Source organism: Myxine glutinosa, chromosome 4 (assembly GCF_964187855.1).
Source record: "Myxine glutinosa chromosome 4, kmMyxGlut1.1, whole genome shotgun sequence".
Lineage (NCBI taxonomy): Eukaryota > Metazoa > Chordata > Myxini > Myxiniformes > Myxinidae > Myxine > Myxine glutinosa.
The window spans coordinates 31,732,360-31,754,684 of NC_136264.1; the positions used below are offsets into that span (position 1 = coordinate 31,732,360).

General features: G+C 42.0%; 1 protein-coding gene across 1 annotated transcript in view; it reads left to right on the top strand.

Annotated features, from left to right (window-relative positions):
• Positions 1-22,325, top strand: part of MYNN (myoneurin) — a 73,246-nt gene that overhangs the window by 23,212 nt on the left and 27,709 nt on the right. Inside the window, exon 7 of the mRNA XM_068112149.2 lies at positions 2,760-2,919. Within this exon, the coding sequence (XP_067968250.2) occupies positions 2,760-2,919 (160 nt within the window). The remainder of the gene's footprint in view (positions 1-2,759; positions 2,920-22,325) is intronic.

The window sequence follows — 22,325 nt, forward strand, 5'->3', positions numbered from 1 at the left end:
CTAAAATAAGTTGTTGGCCTATGATGACCTCAGAAATAATTGGTGGTTAAATTCAGTGACCTGGTATGCAAATCCTCTTAAAATTTCAAGTCAATCAGATGAAAATTGAGGATTTTAGAAATTTTGCCAATGTTGTTTTTTTGTATACAGAATCGAGGATCATGTGAGAGCTAACACATTGAACATGAAAACATGCACAGACACATGAAACATACAATGAAGAGAGCGGGAGACAAGAGGGGAGGGAGAGGGAAGCATACAAGCACAACAACAGTAAAGAACAGGGACGTCGGTAGATCTGTGGAAGAGGGAGGGCTGGGGAGGAGGGAGGGGTACATGGTATAAAGCAAATGAACCCTATTAGGAATTTCACTACAAGGAATTTCAGGAAAGAAGTTAGGGATTGAAAATGGTGGATTTGGTGGATTTGGGGTGTTTTAATGGGGGTAGAAAAGATCAAGGTTTTGGATGGGGGAAGACACGAGATGGTGGTGACCAGCTGTTTTAAAGACCTGGATGGAGGAGAGGGATTTAAGAGAGAGTGGGAGTTTGTTCCAGAGGTGGGAGAAAAGAGGAATGAAAGAGTGAAGGTGAGCAGAGTGTCTTGATTTTGGCAGTTTCAGCAGAAGAGGGTTAATTTGTTGACCTTTTGGATTATGTTGACCTTTTGGCCTATGTTGACCTCAAAAATAGTTGGGGGTTGAATCAGTGATCAGATATGCAAATCCTCTTCAAATTTCAAGTTAATTGGATGAAAATTGAGGATTTTAGAGACTTGGTCTATGTTGGCCTTTTGGCCTATGTTGACCTCAAAAATAGGTGGGGGTTGAATTCAGTGACCAGATATGCAAATCCTCTTCAAATTTCAAGTTGATCAGATGAAAATTGAGGATTTTAGAAATGCAGCCTATGTTGACCTTTTGGCCTCGGCTGACCTTTAAAATACCTGGTGGTTGAATTTAGTGTCGAGATATGCAAATCCTCTTAAAATGTCAAGTCAATCGGATGAAAATTGAGGATTTTAGAAATCCAGCCTATGTTGACCATATGGCCTATGTTGACCTCAAAAAATAGTTGTGGGTTGAACTCAGTTAACTGATATGAAAATCCTATTCAAATTTCAAGTCAATCGGATGAAAATTGAGGATTTTAGAAAGTTGAAGAAAGTGGTTGACCTTTGGCCTATGTTGACCTTTTGACCTCAAAATATATAGGATTTTGTCGGACGACGAACTAACATTTGGTAAAGTTTCGTGAACATCGGTTTAAAATTGTGACCTGGAGGCAAGTATAAGTGAGTGGACAGACAAACACACACAAACCGGAGTGTTCAACATACTTGTGAAAAAAATATTTTTGGCCAAGTAACAAACAGACAGAATAACAAACGCAACCGACCAATATACTTGAAAAATCTTCGATTTTCGCAAGTAACAAACATACAGCCTTTTCACATAAAACTCGTGCAGCCTTTTCCCATCAGTGCGCATCCAACAATGGGTTGTTCCCACGATGCAGCTTGTGGAAAGTCCCAGTGTCACTGAAGAGGGTTTCAACGTAGCCCCACCCCTCGCCCTCGCGCACACAACAGCAAGGGAAGGCCCTCTCCCTTCCCCTTGAGTGCCAATGTTCCTTTGTACAGTACGTATATCCGAACAACTTGGCGTTCAGCTGCCTGGACAGCACATCGTGTGTTTGAAAGGTGTTGTCCCGGGTGACAAATGCAGAGGTGCAGGGAGGTAAGACGGCCTATCTGGAGGATTTTTATTAATATGATTAATTATTGCTATTATGGGATTCATTCGCTGATACAAGTTTGGAAGAAGGTTAATTATCAATAATGAAAGACTTAAGAGTCAGATGAGTAGATGGATTGAATGTGAGAATTAACCGATCACGTGGTTGAACGAAATGAATGTAAAGTGAAGGAGCGGTTGATGAAATGAGGTTGTTTGAATTGAGGTTTGATGAATTGAGGGTTGGTGAAGCAGACCGAGGTTGGATTGAGAGAAAGATGGTTGGAACGAACCGATTGTGGATTGAAAGAAAGTTATCAATAAAGATATAGTTGGAAATGGGGAGACATCACACCAGGGATGCTTGGACTATTTTAACGACAACACATGTCCCCATTCCCGAACCGTTAGACAAGCGACAACAAAGGTCTACCTTACACAGACTAATAAATAACTATATGGGGATTCCTAAATTGTACATGAATGCACTTCCACGGGTACATTTTCCAAAACCACAGCAATATATATGAGGAAGGGAAAGAAAAATAAGGGGCATCCTTGGAGCATACAAGGAAGAAAGGGGTCAAACTACCTGCTTCCTTTCACCCTTGTTTATTTTGTTGCTCTTCCAATAGTATGTTGGAAAAAAAAAACAAAAAAAACAAAAAAAACTTTCCTTCTTTCCATCATTTAGCCATTCCCCAATCATTATGCTTTGAATAATCATCAAACCCTAAATGTCCTCAAACATCGTACCAGTCGTCACCTGTTGCTGCACAGATTTCTGTTTGTGATATGTTTGTAAATATTATTATTTTTTGTCATTTTTTTTAGTCAGGACATTATAAAGTGAAGATGTGAGCATTGGCTGAAGTCTGTAAAATACCAATTTTGAACGTGGCTCTGATTTAAAATGCACAAAAATGTGATCAAACTTATCGTGGATTGAATGTTCCCTTCCATTTTTTTTTGTCTGGACTACCCATGACCCTTTGCTCACTCTCAAAACAAACCTAATTGCAGGAGAGAAGCCATTTGAATGTGATGAATGTGACAAAGCATTTGCGCAAAAGTGCCAGTTGGTGTTTCATGCCTGCACACATCACGATGTGGAGAAGCCATATTCCTGCACTGCATGTGGATTACGATTTGCGACTTCCACCAACCTCAAGATACACACACGGTACATCTCCCACCCCACAGATGCACCGCACTATTTACATGAATGCAGTTCTTACATCTGCTACACAATGCACTGACGCGTGTGGCCACAAGTAAACAGCACAGCCGGTCAGACACCACAAATCAACTGCAGGAGAGACATTGAATAGCCATTTAATATTGGTGGTCAGAACAAGGAATGAGATTGAATGTTGCTGAAAGCTTTACACAGGCCAAATGTAGCAAAGAAAAATAGGACCGTGGGTCCTGAAGTTCAAATGGATCAGGAACAAGTCACTCAAACTCCCCACAAATCCCTTCAGACCCACAAACTGTCAGAGCCGCCGAGGGGGGGGGGGGGGGGGGGGGGAGGCAGGGGCGGTGGGGAGGGGGTGTTAGAGGAGGTGACCACCCGAGCCCAGACCGAATAGAGGCCAGTAATTATTCCTTCAATTATTTTTGCTTCATATAATGATTGTTTGTGTAGCCTGGTGTTGGCTTTGCAGTTCGGGTGCCGGCTTGGGATCTTTGGATCCTGGGTTCAAATCCTGGTCGATCGCTGAATTAATGGCAGAGGGGTTGACCCAGCCTGTCATCCTTCCGAGGTCGGCAAATTGAGTGCCAGTTCACTGGTAATTCCCTGTGTGTTGCAAGAGGCGACTAACAGGGTTGGCGGCAGGAAGGGCATCCAGCCCAGGGGTGGATCCAGGAATTAAAAAACAGGGAGGTGCATGAAACGCTGGGGGTGCGGGGGGGGGGGATGAAGGGGGGTCTGGGGGTCCTCCCCCAGGAAATTTTAAAAAATTGATTGTCAGAAACGCCACTTCGTGCGTTCTTGGAAGTTTCTGCAGTTCCTTGCATTCTTCCCTGGTCCAACAGTTCAACAGATTCACGATGACTAATGGTCAGATAGAGGAACTGGGGAAACGACTTGCCCAGCTGTTCCTTCTGCTATAAGTTGGTTAATTTTGTAGGTGTGCATGTGCGCATGCGTGCGGCATGTTTTTTTGTGTCGTTGTACTGGAGCTTTCTGATATGGAATTTCTGATTTGTGTCGTTCTACTGGAGGTTTCTGATATGGAATTTCTGATTCGTGTAGTTCTACTGGAGCTTTCTGATATGGAATTTCTGATTTGTGTCGTTCTACTGGAGCTTTCTGATATGGAATTTCTGATTTGTGTCGTTATACTGGAGCTTTCTGATATGGAATTTCTGATTTGTGTCGTTCTACTGGAGGTTTCTGATATGGAATTTCTGATTTGTGTCGTTCTCCTGGAGGTTTCTGATATGGAATTTCTGATTTGTGTCGTTATACTGGAGCTTTCTGATATGGAATTTCTGATTTGTGTCGTTCTACTGGAGGTTTCTGATATGGAATTTCTGATTTGTGTCGTTCTCCTGGAGGTTTCTGATATGGAATTTCTGATTTGTGTAGTTCTACTGGAGCTTTCTGATATGGAATTTCTGATTTGTGTCGTTCCACTGGAGCTTTCTGATATGGAATTTCTGATTTGTGTCGTTCTCCTGGAGGTTTCTGATATGGAATTTCTGATTTGTGTCGTTCCACTGGAGCTTTCTGATATGGAATTTCTGATTTGTGTCGTTCTACTGGAGCTTTCTGATATGGAATTTCTGATTTGTGTCGTTCTACTGGAGCTTTCTGATATGGAATTTCTGATTTGTGTCGTTCTACTGGAGCTTTCTGATATGGAATTTCTGATTTGTGTCGTTCTACTGGAGGTTTCTGATATGGAATTTCTGATTTGTGTTCTACTCGAGCTTTCTGATATGGAATTTCTGATTTGTGTCGTTCTACTGGAGCTTTCTGATATGGAATTTCTGATTTGTGTAGTTCTACTGGAGCTTTCTGATATGGAATTTCTGATTTGTGTCGTTCTACTGGAGCTTTCTGATATGGAATTTCTGATTTGTGTCGTTCTACTGGAGCTTTCTGATTTGTGTCGTTCTACTGGAGCTTTCTGATATGGAATTTCTGATTTGTGTAGTTCTACTGGAGCTTTCTGACATGGAATTTCTGATTTGTGTCGTTCTACTGGAGCTTTCTGATATGGAATTTCTGATTTGTGTCGTTCTACTGGAGCTTTCTGATTTGTGTCGTTCTACTGGAGCTTTCTGATATGGAATTTCTGATTTGTGTCGTTCTACTGGAGCTTTCTGATATGGAATTTCTGACTTGTGTCGTTCTACTGGAGCTTTCTGATTTGTGTCGTTCTACTGGAGCTTTCTGATATGGAATTTCTGATTTGTGTAGTTCTACTGGAGCTTTCTGATATGGAATTTCTGATTTATGTCGTTCTACTGGAGGTTTCTGATATGGAATTTCTGATTTGTGTAGTTCTACTGGAGCTTTCTGATATGGAATTTCTGATTTGTGTCGTTCTACTGGAGCTTTCTGACATGGAATTTCTGATTTGTGTCGTTATACTGGAGCTTTCTGATATGGAATTTCTGATTTGTGTCGTTCTACTGGAGGTTTCTGATATGGAATTTCTGATTTGTGTCGTTCTACTGGAGGTTTCTGATATGGAATTTCTGATTTGTGTAGTTCTACTGGAGCTTTCTGATATGGAATTTCTGATTTGTGTCGTTCCACTGGAGCTTTCTGATATGGAATTTCTGATTTGTGTCGTTCTACTGGAGCTTTCTGATATGGAATTTCTGATTTGTGTCGTTCTACTGGAGGTTTCTGATATGGAATTTCTGATTTGTGTCGTTCTACTGGAGCTTTCTGATATGGAATTTCTGATTTGTGTAGTTCTACTGGAGCTTTCTGATATGGAATTTCTGATTTGTGTAGTTCTACTGGAGCTTTCTGATATGGAATTTCTGATTTGTGTCGTTCTACTGGAGCTTTCTGATATGGAATTTCTGATTTGTGTAGTTCTACTGGAGCTTTCTGATATGGAATTTCTGATTTGTGTAGTTCTACTGGAGTTTTCTGATATGGAATTTCTGATTTGTGTCGTTCTACTGGAGCTTTCTGATGTGGAATTTCTGATTTGTGTTGTTCTACTGGAGCTTTCTGATATGGAATTTCTGATTTGTGTCGTTCTACTGGAGCTTTCTGATATGGAATTTCTGATTTGTGTCGTTCGACTGCAGCTTTCTGATATGGAATTTCTGATTTGGGTCGTTCTACTGGAGCTTTCTGACATGGAATTTCTGATTTGTGTCGTTCGACTGCAGCTTTCTGATATGGAATTTCTGACTTGTGTCGTTCTACTGGAGCTTTCTGATATGGAATTTCTGATTTGTGTCGTTCTACTGGATCTTTCTGACATGGATTTCTGATTTGTGCAGTTCTACTAGAGCTTTCTGAAATGGAATTTCTGATTTGTGTAGTTCTACTGGAGTTTTCTGATATGGAATTTCTGATTTGTGTCGTTCTACTGGAGCTTTCTGATATGGAATTTCTGATTTGTGTAGTTCTACTGGAGCTTTCTGATATGGAATTTCTGATTTGTGTAGTTCTTCTGGAGCTTTCTGATATGGAATTTCTGATTTGTGTAGTTCTACTGGAGCTTTCTGATGTGGAATTTCTGATTTGTGTCGTTCTACTGGAGCTTTCTGATATGGAATTTCTGATTTGTGTCGTTCTACTGGAGCTTTCTGATGTGGAATTTCTGATTTGTGTCGTTCTACTGGAGCTTTCTGATATGGAATTTCTGATTTGTGTCGTTCTACTGGAGCTTTCTGATATGGAATTTCTGATTTGTGTCGTTCTACTGGAGCTTTCTGATATGGAATTTCTGATTTGGGTCGTTCTACTGGAGCTTTCTGATGGGGAATTTCTGATTTGTGTCGTTCGACTGCAGCTTTCTGATATGGAATTTCTGATTTGTGTCGTTCTACTGGAGCTTTCTGACATGGAATTTCTGATTTGTGTCGTTCGACTGCAGCTTTCTGATATGGAATTTCTGATTTGCGTCGTTCTACTGGAGCTTTCTGATATGGAATTTCTGATTTGTGTCGTTCGACTGGATCTTTCTGATATGGAATTTCTGATTTGTGTCATTCTACTGGAGTTTTCTGATATGGAATTTCTGATTTGTGTAGTTCTACTGGAGCTTTCTGATATCGAATTTCTGATTTGTGTCGTTCTACTGGAGCTTTCTGATATCGAATTTCTGATTTGTGTCGTTCTACTGGAGCTTTCTGATATGGAATTTCTGATTTGTGTCGTTCTACTGGAGCTTTCTGATATGGAATTTCTGATTTGTGTCGTTCTACTGGAGCTTTCTGATATCGAATTTCTGATTTGTGTCGTTCTACTGGAGCTTTCTGATATGGAATTTCTGATTTGTGTCGTTCTACTGGAGCTTTCTGATATGGAATTTCTGATTTGTGTCGTTCTACTGGAGCTTTCTGATATGGAATTTCTGATTTGTGTCGTTCGACTGCAGCTTTCTGATATGGAATTTCTGATTTGGGTCGTTCTACTGGAGCTTTCTGACATGGAATTTCTGATTTGTGTCATTCGACTGCAGCTTTCTGATATGGAATTTCTGATTTGTGTCGTTCTACTGGAGCTTTCTGATATGGAATTTCTGATTTGTGTCGTTCTACTGGATCTTTCTGATATGGAATTTCTGATTTGTGTCATTCTACTGGAGTTTTCTGATATGGAATTTCTGATTTGTGTAGTTCTACTGGAGCTTTCTGATATCGAATTTCTGATTTGTGTCGTTCTACTGGAGCTTTCTGATATCGAATTTCTGATTTGTGTAGTTCTACTGGAGCTTTCTGATATCGAATTTCTGATTTGTGTCATTCTACTGGAGCTTTCTGATATGGAATTTCTTATTTGTGTCGTTCTACTGGAGCTTTCTGATATGGAATTTCTGATTTGTGTCGTTCTACTGGAGCTTTCTGACATGGAATTTCTGATTTGTGTCGTTCTTCTGGAGCTTTCTGACATGGAATTTCTGATTTGTGTTGTTCTACTGGAGCTTTCTGATATGGAATTTCTGATTTGTGTCGTTCTACTGGAGCTTTCTGATATGGAATTTCTGATTTGTGTCGTTCTTCTGGAGCTTTCTGACATGGAATTTCTGATTTGTGTAGTTCTACTGGAGCTTTCTGACATGGACTTTCTGATTTGTGTAGTTCTACTGGAGCTTTCTGATATGGAATTTCTGATTTGTGTCGTTCCACTGGAGCTTTCTGATATGGAATTTCTGATTTGTGTCGTTCTACTGGAGCTTTCTGATATGGAATTTCTGATTTGTGTCATTCTACTGGAGCTTTCTGATATGGAATTTCTGACTTGTGTAGTTCTACTGGAGCTTTCTGATATGGAATTTCTGATTTGTGTCGTTCCACTGGAACTTTCTGATATGGAATTTCTGATTTGTGTCGTTCTACTGGAACTTTCTGATATGGAATTTCTGATTTGTGTCGTTCTACTGGAGCTTTCTGATATGGAATTTCTGATTTGTGTCATTCTACTGGAGCTTTCTGATATGGAATTTCTGACTTGTGTAGTTCTTCTGGAGCTTTCTGATATTGAATTTCTGATTTGTGTCGTTCTACTGGAGCTTTCTCATGTGGAATTTCTGATTTGTGTCGTTCTACTGGAGCTTTATGATATGGAATTTCTGATTTGTGTCGTTCTACTGGAGCTTTCTGATATGGAATTTCTGATTTGTGTCGTTCTTCTGGAGCTTTCTGACATGGAATTTCTGATTTGTGTTGTTCTACTGGAGCTTTCTGATATGGAATTTCTGATTTGTGTCATTCTACTGGAGCTTTCTGATATGGAATTTCTTATTTGTGTCGTTCTACTGGAGCTTTCTGATATGGAATTTCTGATTTGTGTCGTTCTACTGGAGCTTTCTGATATGGAATTTCTGATTTGTGTCGTTCTTCTGGAGCTTTCTGACATGGAATTTCTGATTTGTGTTGTTCTACTGGAGCTTTCTGATATGGAATTTCTGATTTGTGTCGTTCTACTGGAGCTTTCTGATATGGAATTTCTGATTTGTATCGTTCTTCTGGAGCTTTCTGACATGGAATTTCTGATTTGTGTAGTTCTACTGGAGCTTTCTGACATGGACTTTCTGATTTGTGTAGTTCTACTGGAGCTTTCTGATATGGAATTTCTGATTTGTGTCGTTCTACTGGAGCTTTCTGATATGGAATTTCTGATTTGTGTCATTCTACTGGAGCTTTCTGATGTGGAATTTCTGATTTGTGTCGTTCTACTGGAGCTTTCTGATGTGGAATTTCTGATTTGTGTCGTTCTACTGGAACTTTCTGATGTGGAATTTCTGATTTATGTCGTTCTCCTGGAGCTTTCTCATATGGAATTTCTGATTTGTCGTTCTACTGGAGCTTTCTGATATGGAATTTCTGATTTGTGTCGTTCTACTGGAGCTTTATGATATGGAATTTCTGATTTGTGTAGTTCTACTGGAGCTTTCTCATATGGAATTTCTGATTTGTGTTGTTCTACTGGAGCTTTCTGATATGGAATTTCTGATTTGTGTCGTTCTACTGGAGCTTTCTGATATGGAATTTCTGATTTGTGTCGTTCTATTGGAGCTTTCTGATATGGAATTTCTGATTTGTGTCGTTCTACTGGAGCTTTCTGATATGGAATTTCTGATTTGTGTCGTTCTACTGGAGCTTTCTCATATGGATTTTCTGATTTGAGTTCTACTGGAGCTTTCTGATATGGAATTTCTGATTTGTGTCGTTCTACTGGAGCTTCCTGATATGGAATTTCTGATTTGTGTCGTTCTACTGGAGCTTTCTGATATGGTATTTCTGATTTGTGTCGTTCTACTGGAGCTTTCTGATGTGGAATTTCTGATTTGTCGTTCTACTGGAACTTTCTGATATGGAATTTCTGATTTGTGTCGTTCTACTGGAGCTTTCTGATATGGAATTTCTGATTTGTGTCGTTCTCCTGGAGCTTTCTCATATGGAATTTCTGATTTGTCGTTCTACTGGAGCTTTCTGATATGGAATTTCTGATTTGTGTCGTTCTACTGGAGCTTTATGAGATGGAATTTCTGATTTGTGTCGTTCTACTGGAGCTTTCTGATATGGAATTTCTGATTTGTGTCGTTCTTCTGGAGCTTTCTGACATGGAATTTCTGATTTGTGTTGTTCTACTGGAGCTTTCTGATATGGAATTTCTGATTTGTGTCATTCTACTGGAGCTTTCTGATATGGAATTTCTTATTTGTGTCGTTCTACTGGAGCTTTCTGATATGGAATTTCTGATTTGTGTCGTTCTACTGGAGCTTTCTGATATGGAATTTCTGATTTGTGTCATTCTTCTGGAGCTTTCTGACATGGAATTTCTGATTTGTGTTGTTCTACTGGAGCTTTCTGATATGGAATTTCTGATTTGTGTTGTTCTATTGGAGCTTTCTGATATGGAATTTCTGATTTGTGTCGTTCTTCTGGAGCTTTTTGACATGGAATTTCTGATTTGTGTAGTTCTACTGGAGCTTTCTGACATGGACTTTCTGATTTGTGTCGTTCCACTGGAGCTTTCTGATATGGAATTTCTGATTTGTGTTGTTCTACTGGAGCTTTCTGATATGGAATTTCTGATTTGTGTCATTCTACTGGAGCTTTCTGATATGGAATTTCTGACTTGTGTAGTTCTACTGGAGCTTTCTGATATGGAATTTCTGATTTGTGTCGTTCTACTGGAGCTTTCTGATGTGGAATTTCTGATTTGTGTCGTTCTACTGGAACTTTCTGATATGGAATTTCTGATTTGTGTCGTTCTACTGGAGCTTTCTGATATGGAATTTCTGATTTGTGTCGTTCTCCTGGAGCTTTCTCATATGGAATTTCTGATTTGTCATTGTCCTGGAGCTTTCTCATATGGAATTTCTGATTTGTCGTTCTACTGGAGCTTTCTGAAATGGAATTTCTGATTTGTGTCGTTCTTCTGGAGCTTTCTGACATGGAATTTCTGATTTGTGTTGTTCTACTGGAGCTTTCTGATATGGAATTTCTGATTTGTGTCATTCTACTGGAGCTTTCTGATATGGAATTTCTTATTTGTGTCGTTCTACTGGAGCTTTCTGATATGGAATTTCTGATTTGTGTCGTTCTACTGGAGCTTTCTGATAGGGAATTTCTGATTTGTGTCGTTCTTCTGGAGCTTTCTGACATGGAATTTCTGATTTGTGTTGTTCTACTGGAGCTTTCTGATATGGAATTTCTGATTTGTGTCGTTCTACTGGAGCTTTCTGATATGGAATTTCTGATTTGTGTCGTTCTTCTGGAGCTTTTTGACATGGAATTTCTGATTTGTGGTGTTCTACTGGAGCTTTCTGATATGGAATTTCTGATTTGTGTCATTCTACTGGAGCTTTCTGATATGGAATTTCTGACTTGTGTAGTTCTACTGGAGCTTTCTGATATGGAATTTCTGATTTGTGTCGTTCTACCGGAGCTTTCTGATGTGGAATTTCTGATTTGTGTCGTTCTACTGGAACTTTCTGATATGGAATTTCTGATTTGTGTCGTTCTACTGGAGCTTTCTGATATGGAATTTCTGATTTGTGTCGTTCTCCTGGAGCTTTCTGATATGGAATTTCGGATTTGTCGTTCTACTGGAGCTTTCTGATATGGAATTTCTGATTTGTGTCGTTCTACTGGAGCTTTCTGATATGGAATTTCGGATTTGTCGTTCTACTGGAGCTTTCTGATCTGGAATTTCTGATTTGTGTCGTTCTACTGGAGCTTTCTGATATGGAATTTCTGATTTGTGTCGTTCTACTGGAGCTTTCTGATATGGAATTTCTGATTTGTGTCGTTCTGCTGGAGCTTTCTGATATGGAATTTCTGATTTGTGTCGTTCTACTGGAGCTTTCTGATATGGAATTTCTGATTTGTGTCGTTCTACTGGAGCTTTCTGATATGGAATTTCTGATTTGTGTCGTTCTGCTGGAGCTTTCTGATATGGAATTTCTGATTTGTGTCGTTCTCCTGGAGCTTTCTCATATGGAATTTCTGATTTGTCGTTCTACTGGAGCTTTCTGATATGGAATTTCTGATTTGTGTCGTTCTACTGGAGCTTTATGATATGGAATTTCTGCTGGAGCTTTCTCATATGGATTTTCTGATTTGTGTTGTTCTACTGGAGCTTTCTGATATGGAATTTCTGATTTGTGTCGTTCTACTGGAGCTTCCTGATATGGAATTTCTGATTTGTGTCGTTCTACTGGAGCTTTCTGATATGGAATTTCTGATTTGTGTCGTTCTGCTGGAGCTTTCTGATATGGAATTTCTGATTTGTGTCGTTCTCCTGGAGCTTTCTCATATGGAATTTCTGATTTGTCGTTCTACTGGAGCTTTCTGATATGGAATTTCTGATTTGTGTCATTCTACTGGAGCTTTATGATATGGAATTTCTGATTTGTGTAGTTCTACTGGAGCTTTCTCATATGGATTTTCTGATTTGTGTCGTTCTACTGGAGCTTCCTGATATGGAATTTCTGATTTGTGTCGTTCTACTGGAGCTTCCTGATATGGAATTTCTGATTTGTGTAGTTCTACTGGAGCTTTCTGATATGGTATTTCTGATTTGTGTCGTTCTACTGGAGCTTTCTGATATGGAATTTCTGATTTGTGTCGTTCTACTGGAGCTTTCTCATATGGAATTTCTGATTTGTGTCGTTCTCGTGAAATGATAATGATGATCTCCTGAGTTAATTCGGCTAATTAACTACAAAGAATGCAGAAGAATTCCCATGTTTCTAAACGCACGCCATGTTGAAGTGTATAGAACAGTTTAATAGGTGCTGGTCAAAGCCTGGCACCGCCATGCGCCAAGGTTGTGAAGCTCAAGGCAGGGGGTTCTCCCCACAAAAGAGATCAGACAGGACAGCGGAATGTGAATATTTTATTAATCGTAAATTATGCTATTTTGGAATAGACGGCGGTTGTGTTTCCGAATGAAAATGTCACACACATCATGTGGGGATATGGTGAAGTCATGGTGTATGTTCATGAGGGCCAGAGATGCCACCCGACTTTCTCCCATGGAATATCTGAGGTCGGTCTTCAGACGACGCAGGCAAGAAAATGAGCGTTCGGCCTCACAGGACCCCACAGGGAGGGTGCATCCAATATGGAGTAGGACTTTGATGGATGGAAATTCGTCTCCATCTACTGCGCAGAAACAATCCATGAATGTGCTTGGAAGCGTGTTGTTGGGCTTCCTTCTCCAAAACATCTGCGAGTCTCGAAGCTCATTTATCAGTCCTGCGGGATGTTCCATGTCGTTTTTCCAATGCCATATTGGATTTTCCAACGCCATATTTCCAATGCCAACATTCCAGCTTCTGATGTAGGGCTGGAATGTTGCAGGTATCGGCGATTATCGCAGATGGCATCAGCAGAAACAGATCACCACCTTCCCGATTTTCAGCACAGAATCAGGTGTCCATTTCCTGGCTGAGGGGGTCCAGAAATGGAATGCACATGTTTTTGAGGTAGAAGAGCCAAGGGAGTATTGGCGGCAGTGTTTGGACGATGGATTTGTGGTTTTACAACTCAACATTGTGACGTCGCCTCCTACAGATTCTATCATAGTGCGGTGGCTTAGCAACTTTAATGTTACCAAGCCGGACAAAAGTCCCAAATTTGGTATGGAGCTTCGTTTGGACCTATCAATTGATTTTAGCCTAGGAGCCATCCTGACCGTTTCAGATTTTCCAAGATGGCGGCCAAAATTCAAAATGCCGCCAGCAAAACTGAAATATCATATATCTCTGGCTGTAGAAGTCACAGATAGACAAATGAGGTATCAAATCAGGGGTTTTTGAGGTCAGTGAAACTGTTTCAGGGAAAGGTACATTGCATATGTCACTTATTTTCAAGATGGCGTCCAAAATCCAACATGGCCGCCAAAAAAAATTTAAATAATGATATGATATTCGTTCAAATGTGGCATCAGACCAGTATTTTTGCTGTGACTGACCTTATGATCTGGTAGAACATTTACACCGGCAAAGATGTACAAGGGAGATTAGCCTTGCTACATTTGCACACTGTACAATCTCTTTTGCAGCCGCATTTGATAAATTCTCTGCAAGCACGAGAAGCTTCGGGAATTGTTGTCCAGACAGGTTCCCAAGATTCGGCGACTTCTTTCCAAGCATATCCAGCTGGACTTGGAAGTTTTTGTTGTGCTAACATGCTGGTAACCCAGATGCCAGCCTGGTACACTGCCCTCTTTGTGTGCTGCAGAAGTGCATTCTGAGTAGGTGGAATTTTGTCTACAGCTTGACTCTTCTGGGAGAAGAGCTCCATACGTGCACTGTTTACATTGGTCAAATTGCTTGTTTTGTCATACACTATGATAACTAGTCGCTCGATCTTCTTAAATGTTTCAGATTCCAAATCAACATGCTCAAATGGATGTGTGGCCAGGTGTACGAAAACATTTGTGATTGCATCATATACATGCCATGCTTGCCAGAATGATTTCTTTCCCTTCCCTCGAAATGCTGACGTGGTATCACATCCTGAGAAGGCGTGGAACATGGGTAGGGACCTTGATTTAGGTTCACCGAGGCGTGCACAGATGGCATTGATACTGTAATGTGTGTAGTTCTTTCCCACACCGTAGGCTACCCATAGGTCTACATCTGAGTTAATATGTGAAAGATCATGAAACATGCCAGTAAGAACAACAACAATGTCTGTGTCCACGGTGCGCACTTGGACAATTTTTGAACCATTCTCCAATGCATGCTTCACGTGAACCACGATCCTCGTGTCGGCCTCCTCCTGATTGCACATGGACATTTCGATCTCAGTTCCAATGCATATAACATTCTCTCCAGCTGTGATGTATACCGAACTGCCTGCGGGACAGTTGAACTCTGCCACCTTTGAGGAAAGAAATTCAAACAGTTCTTTCTTGTTGATAGGATCACGGAGGAAGTCATTCCAGTTTGTTGGCAGCTTGGTGTCACCAGATACCTTTCTGCGCGTTCCTTTCCCTCGTTTTTCCCTGGTTGACTCCTTCAAACTGTTCGGTATGTATGTATCCCACACAAGGTCCAGTCGTTTGGTGGTCTTTAGCTGTCGTTCCAGGTAGGGAATGAACACATTGTCTGCATATTAGTGGAATGTTCTGACATGTGTTACAGGCAAGCAGTGCACAATCACAGCACCGTCCAGGACTTTGCAGTCAAATGATGCAGGTGGCTCTGTCTGGTTCGGCTCCTCGATGCATTGCAACAATTGAGATTTTGTACCTGGCAGGTTCAGCTTGCCAAAGTCAGACAGGGAAGGAGGATATGACTGAACCTCATGTGCGAAGAAGTCATTGATATCACCATCCCTATTTTGCAAGGAGATGTATAACTGTCCGAAGAGTGCCATATTGTTCTCAAGCACTTTTACTTTCTTGCCGTCCTTGGATTTAGCTTTGACTTTTGTCGAGAATAAGGGTAGCGAATTCTTTGACATCGGATTGTGTATGGAGCGAGTGCGATCCACAAGGACTGTTGTCACATAGTCCTGATACTTTTTCGTACCAATGTCTTCCAGTGTACGGATTGTATTCACTACGGTCTCACTAGTGCAGTTACGACTGTCAAGAGTTACTAACTCGGGAAAATCATCCAGGAAAGGATTGCCCATCTTTTGTATGACTTTAGATAGGCTATCAACCTGTTGCTGGAACGCTTTCTGTGCGGCGAGTCCCTGTTCATGGTGCTCGAAATTCGTAGGGTTTTCCGGGTCATCAAGAATATATTCATTCTCGAACTGCTTCATGAGTCTGGCGAGTTCTGGTCCAGAGGTCATCCAACGTTTGAAGGCGACTGGATTTTCAGTTAGTCCTACTGCACCACCGGAACCCTTCACAACTTTGTTTTCCTGCTCGTGCGCTTGATCAACGGGTATAGCAGAATATCTGTGGGTTGACTTCGAGATTACCCAGTGATGGCGAGTCTCAAATTCATCTCTGATTGGTTTCGGCAGAGATTTCATGTCTCTGATATGGACGGACAGCCACCTAGCATAGTTCACATGATCTAATGCGAAAAACAAAGGTACGAGCTCCTCCAGAACGCTAATGTACAGTGTGAAGTTCCTCTCCTGGTGGGCTCTTACAAATATGAGAATGAGGATCTCATATTGCGTAATCAAATCCCAGAACTTGAACGTGGGACAGTTTTTACACATTCTCTCATGCCAGTTATTAAAACTGTCGTTATCATTCGCACCGCTGGGATCCTGGTTGAATGCCTTGATGATAAGCTTCTTAAGGGTCAAAAGTGTAACTTGGTGAGCGTATCTAGTTCTGGTCAGGTGAGCTGCTTTCAGGAATGAATCAGCAATTCCAGATGAGGCTACCTCAGCTTCAGTAAGGGCTGCTGTCCACCCAGAGCCCTGTAACAAATCTCCAACAGTGTTCCTTAAAGCCATCTCAATGTGCAATCCTCCCATCATAACCACATGCACTTTCTCTCCATACGTATCTGGCCATTTCCATTGTACGTACTTGGCGAGCGTAAACAACGGCTGATCAAATGTTGTGACTGGGATTTGTCCTGGGTTAAGGTACTCTGTTGCTTGCCTTTGGACATCCATGCCATGTTTAATCATTGCAGGTGTGGCTGACTTTTCATAAAACAGAGGAAGTAGTGCACATACAGCTGACGGCTCTACTGTCACCTCTTGCTTAGAGGCATGATAGGCAGACCATGTAAGCGAATTATCCTTGCTCAGTTCCGTATCATTGACCCTGGTGTTGGGCTAGCGGCTAGGGTGCCGGCTTAGGATCCTAGGATCCTGGGTTCGAATCCCGGTCGATCGCTGAATTAACGCCAGGGGGGTTGACTCAGCCTGTCATCCTTCCGAGGTCGGCTAATTGAGTACCAGCTCACTGGTAATTCCCTGTTTGTCGTTAAAGGCGACAAAGGGTTGGCGTCAGGAAGGGCATCCGGCCGTAAAACATTGCTTCAAAAAGGGGACCGAAAAACAACAACAACCACGGCTCCCGAAAAAGGCCAACCCCCGCTTTGCGGGGAAAAATGGCCTCTAAAGGTGGTTAGTTCCGTATCATTGACAAGTTGAAGACCATGTTCTATCCAGCCATATTCGTCACGTCTTGCATCTGGTAAAACAGATTTGATGGGTTGAACATTATTCTGTGGAACAGCAACATCGGTGGTCTTCAGCGAAACAGCAGGAACAGAGGCATAACTGTCTGGAAGTGAATGAGTCTGTGACCCAGATGGTGGTATAGCAACAGGCTCTTCCCTCTCACTTGGGAATTGGAAAAGACTTATTCCCGTGCCGTGGAAAGATGTCTTTGACGTGGTTTAGCTCGGATTATGGTCGAGATTGTCAAGAGCTCCTACGGTGAAGAGACCTTTCCGAAGAATAGTCGGAACTACTGCACCATCATCTTCAAACCTCTCGCATACAGCTGTGGCGAGCCAGTCTTCAAGCTGCATCACCCTGTCGTAGGAAACGCTGATACCCATTGTATGTAACTGTTGGATGATTTTCTTGCTCCTAGTCAGCGCATGTATATTGAGGCCAATATAAATTATTAGCGAAGGTTCTCGGTCAAGAGTGTGCCGGACTTTCACAGGCGAATTAAGTTTCCTTTTCTTGACGTTGTAGATGATGTTTTGCCCAATAGTTAGGCACACTTGTGACTCATTACTCTCTTGGTCTTTCAGATTAGGACCATTGAGAATCATGGAGACGAGAAATTTCAGACTAGAGGGTAATGAGTTCTCCTGACAACCTGGTGGAAACTGGCCAGTGAATTTGAATCCTTCATGATGGAAGATATCTTTTCTAACGATGTTTGCCGCACGTGCCAGAATCAGGGCAGCTTCTGAAAAGTCACGCTTTTTCATAGCATCTTTTATCATGTCTTTCATTCCCTCTTTGAATATTAGAACGATGCCCCACCCATCATGTTGCACTTGTGCATCAGAAAATCGTTCAAGTAACTGTTCCTTCAATCTGGTTTGTTGATAGTCTTTTTGATGCCCAACGCCTCAAGCCGATTCACGTACAGTGAGTGTAACTCGGATAATTTGAAGATGAAAGTCCCGGCATTAACAGACATTTCAATGTAACTGGTGAGTTCAACAAATGCTCTAGACTCATTCATTACGTCATCAATGTTTACTGTTGCATGGTGTAACTGTCTCATGTGACTGCGATACCGATTTCTACGGTTAGTCAAACATTTTAGATGATACTTTGCATCCATAGCTATGAGATCTCCACCAACAATCCTCGCAAGTAGTTGGGTATCTTGCAGTTCGTTGATCATAGCTCTTAGACTGGCATCCATATCATATGTTGAAACCAGATGGAGGTCACCTTCATCTGCGCCTTTCTCGCAAAACAAACATTGCCTAATCATGGTTATTGTCCGGCGCTTAATTTGTTGTCTACCATCGGGATTGGATTTCTTTCGCTTTCTTGCTCTTGCCAGTTTCTCATTGTTGAATTTTAAATGACACGATTTATGCCACAATGCAGAATTGTTCACAAGTTCGTCAACACTTTGATCACTCCCAAACTTCAGTTCAGTTGGGAGCTGATCAATCTCGCGGAAATGTTCGACATTACTCAAGAATGACTGGTAGGCAGATGTCTTATTATCAGCGTTTGGTCCTGGACTGAGAAGTGGACATTTTAACTGTTCATCTGCTTCTTGTTGGCAGATAATGCAGCGACTAAAGTCTACAGGTAGCTCCATGTTGATTTATCTGAAAAGACACAAATAGATAATTTCTGTTAATACTCTCATATCATTTTAACTAGCAATAGTACCCGTCTACGACGGATAGTACCCATCATGCGTCATCAAAGCATGGTGTTTGTAAATAAACCATATGACCTGAGGGTGTGACGCGTATCCGGGTCACCGAACCCCCGCAAAGTAACGTTACTTTCCCTGTACCCCCTGAATTAGGATAGAAATCGAAAAAAACGGCCCACATTGACACGGTCAAAAACGATATCTATAGGTGTGCAAAGTGTCAAGTTAATCCATCCTTCGATGCCTGAGCCTTAGGCGAACAAACTTTTGAAGTCCTTGCATTATAGTATGATTTTCCTTGGCGGCCATATTGGATTTTGGACGCCATCTTGAAAATAAGTGACATATGAATATGTACCTTTCCCTGAATCAGTTTCACTGACCTCAAAAACCCCTGATTTGATACCTCATTTGTCTATCTGTGACTTCTACAGCCAGAGACATATGATATTTCAGTTTTGCTGGCAGCATTTTGAATTTTGGCCGCCATCTTGGAAAATCTGAAACGGTCAGGATGGCTCCTAGGCTAAAATCAATTGATAGGTCCAAACGAAGCTCCATACCAAATTTGGGACTTTTGTCCGGCTTGGTAACATTACGCCTAAAAATTGTTGCTAAGACACCTGACTATCATGGCCTCAGCGTGATTGAACCAAAGACAGAATTCAGTTTCTGCATTTGACCGGAGTTGAGTGAGCGCGTCCTTGTCGTCAATCATAGAGTATGCCTCCAGCACATCCATGCCGTTGCGTTGCAGTGGTTTGTGGTGGTGCGCACCCCCTGCACCCCCCCCCCCCTGGATCCGCCCCTGCTAAGCCATAAAACATTGCTTCAAAAAGGGGACCAAGGTGCCCAAAAAAGGGGGGAAAGGCCAACCCCCGCTCTGCGGGGAAACATGGCCTCTAAAGGCAGTTACAATGATTGTTTGTGACGATGAAACACTGTAACAAACAACAACAACAGGCATTTTAAGGCCATTTTCCCTGCAAGAGCGGAGGTTAGCCTTGCGGTCCCCATGACAATATTCTCCATTTTGCCCTATTTTCTGCATCTCCCCTTGTTAACCCCCTTGCCCGCATTTCTTCTTCGACCATTATTAGCCAAGTCTTTCTCGGTCTTCCCCGTCCTCTACTTCCTTCTACATTCATTTCCATCACTCTTCTCAACCAGTCACTTTCATCCTTCCTCAACACATGACCAAACCATCTCAACCTGTTTCTCTTCACAGCATCCATCACAGGCTCTATTCCCATCATCTTTCGCAATTCATCATTTGTCTTCCTCTCTCTCAACGAGACTCCACACATCCACCGAACCATTCGCATTTCCACCCTTTCCAGCCTTCGTTGCTGCTCTACGTTCATTACCCATGTATCACTCCCATAAATCACAACACTTCTCACACATGCAGCATACACCTTTCCCTTCAGCTTCAATGACACTCCCCTCCTCGTCAGCACGCCACTCAGTTCCCGAAACTTCTTCCATGCACATCTCACTCGAGCAACCGTTGCCGAGTCTGATCCACCTTCTCCATTCAGCATGTCTCCAAGGTAACAAAATGTTTTCACACCTTCCAGCTTCACGCCATCTCCAAGATCCAACTCAACATTTCCTCCATCTGCAGCTCCCTCTGTGCACACCTTACACTTGAATGTAGCTGCCACACTGGTTAATGACCCTCTCAAACCACTACATTTTTGATGAACCCACTCAGCGCACATTGTACATTGAATGGAATTCACTCCGACACCCTTCCTGCACACAGCGCCCGGCCACTTCCCAGTTCTTTCTACCTCACCACATGCTTTACCACTTGCCATCACCTTCGTTTTTCCGATATTCACCTTCAGACCTTTTGTCTCCATACATTCCTTCCACTTGTTCATCTTTTCCTTCAGTCCATCCATACTTTCCGCAATCAACACCAGATCATCTGCATACAACAACTCCCATGGTAAACCCTCCTTTATGTTCTGAGCCAGCACCTCCATCACAGCTACAAATAGTAGTGGACTTAGTACCGACCCCTGATGCACTCCCACCTTCACCTCAAACTCACCACTGTTCCCGTCCTTCGTCCTTACAGCTGTGCGGTGTGCGCGCTCTTTTGTACATTGCCATCATTACTCTGATCAACCATTCCTCCACTCCTAACTTCCTCAATGCCCATGTCACTACTTCACGTGGAACCCTATCGAATGCTTTCTCCAGATCAACAAACCCAAGAAACAACTTCTTCCTCTTCTCCATATACTTCTCCTGCAACTGCCTCACAATAAAAAGCACGTCTGTCGTTCCTCTTCCTGGCATAAATCCAAAGTGCATTTCGTCAATCTTCACTTTCTTCCTTATCCTCCTCTCCAACACCCTTTCCAATACCTTCATTCCATGCTCCAATAACTTTATCGCTCGATACGAGCCACAGTCCAGAGGGTCACCTTTCCCCTTGTATAGATGTATAGACGATGAAACACTGTGTTCAGTTTTATTTTGTGTCTCCCTCCAAGTCACTCAGGGCAATTCCGTGGCATACTTTTGTCATGGGCAGGAACACTCTCTCTCGTGATAACCTACTGTCGGAACAACTTGCATTATGGTAATTGCGGTGATGACTTGATGACGTAACTGCACACAGGAACATTGGCCAAACCCCATCTGGATGAAATGAGTTAATTAGAACAGCACTCGGTGGAGAGCATACCTCCACCTGGTGAACAGTTTACGTTTTGTATAAAAGTTTTTGTACAGTGGACCAGAAAATCACAATACAGAATCACATTTAATCAAAATCAACCACAGGAATCACCAAAGGTCCAGTCTTTCATACCCTGATCTACCCATCGTTTTTGACCCTATCTCTCAATGGCGAAGACTCACTTTAAAATTTTCTAGTAGCCGGATCCGAATCCGGATCTTCACCAAAATCGAATCATTTCGTCCTTGTCACATACGCTACGTCTCTGCTCAATTTCGTCCGAATCCGTCCACAAGTTTTTGAGATATCATGTTTATAAACAAACAGACAGACAGGGGTGAAAACATAACCTCTATGCACCTTTGATGGCGGAGGTAATAAACGCATCCGTTCATCTATACCATAAGAGAGGTGTGTGTGTGTGTGTGTGTGTGTGTGTGTGTGTGTGTGTGTGTGTGTGTGTGTGTGAATGATCGTTTTTAAGGCCATTTTCGCGGGGGTTAGCCTTGCGGGCCCCATGGCAATCATGGTTCCCTGTTTGAGGCAATGTTTTTATGGCCGGATGCCCTTCCTGACGCCAACCCTTGGTCGCCTCTTACGATGCGCAGGGATACGGTGTACCTATTCTAAACCGGGGTACACACCGGGATCATTCATCCCAGCAAGCTGGTACTCAATTTGCCGACCTCGGAAGGTATTATATTCAATATAAATTTCCCTTTTTGGGTGTTAGTGGAGGAGTGTTTTCGGCACATACAAAACGGAAGAAAAAAACAAACAAATTGATTTCCCTGAACCATGGCGTGTTTGGTCTGATGAAAATACAGAAACCTCCTGAGCTTTAGGTTGATTTTTTTTTTTTTTTTTTTGAAGGAGGCTCGGATGAAGGGTATCCGACACTTGGTATTACCCCGGGACCCATTCT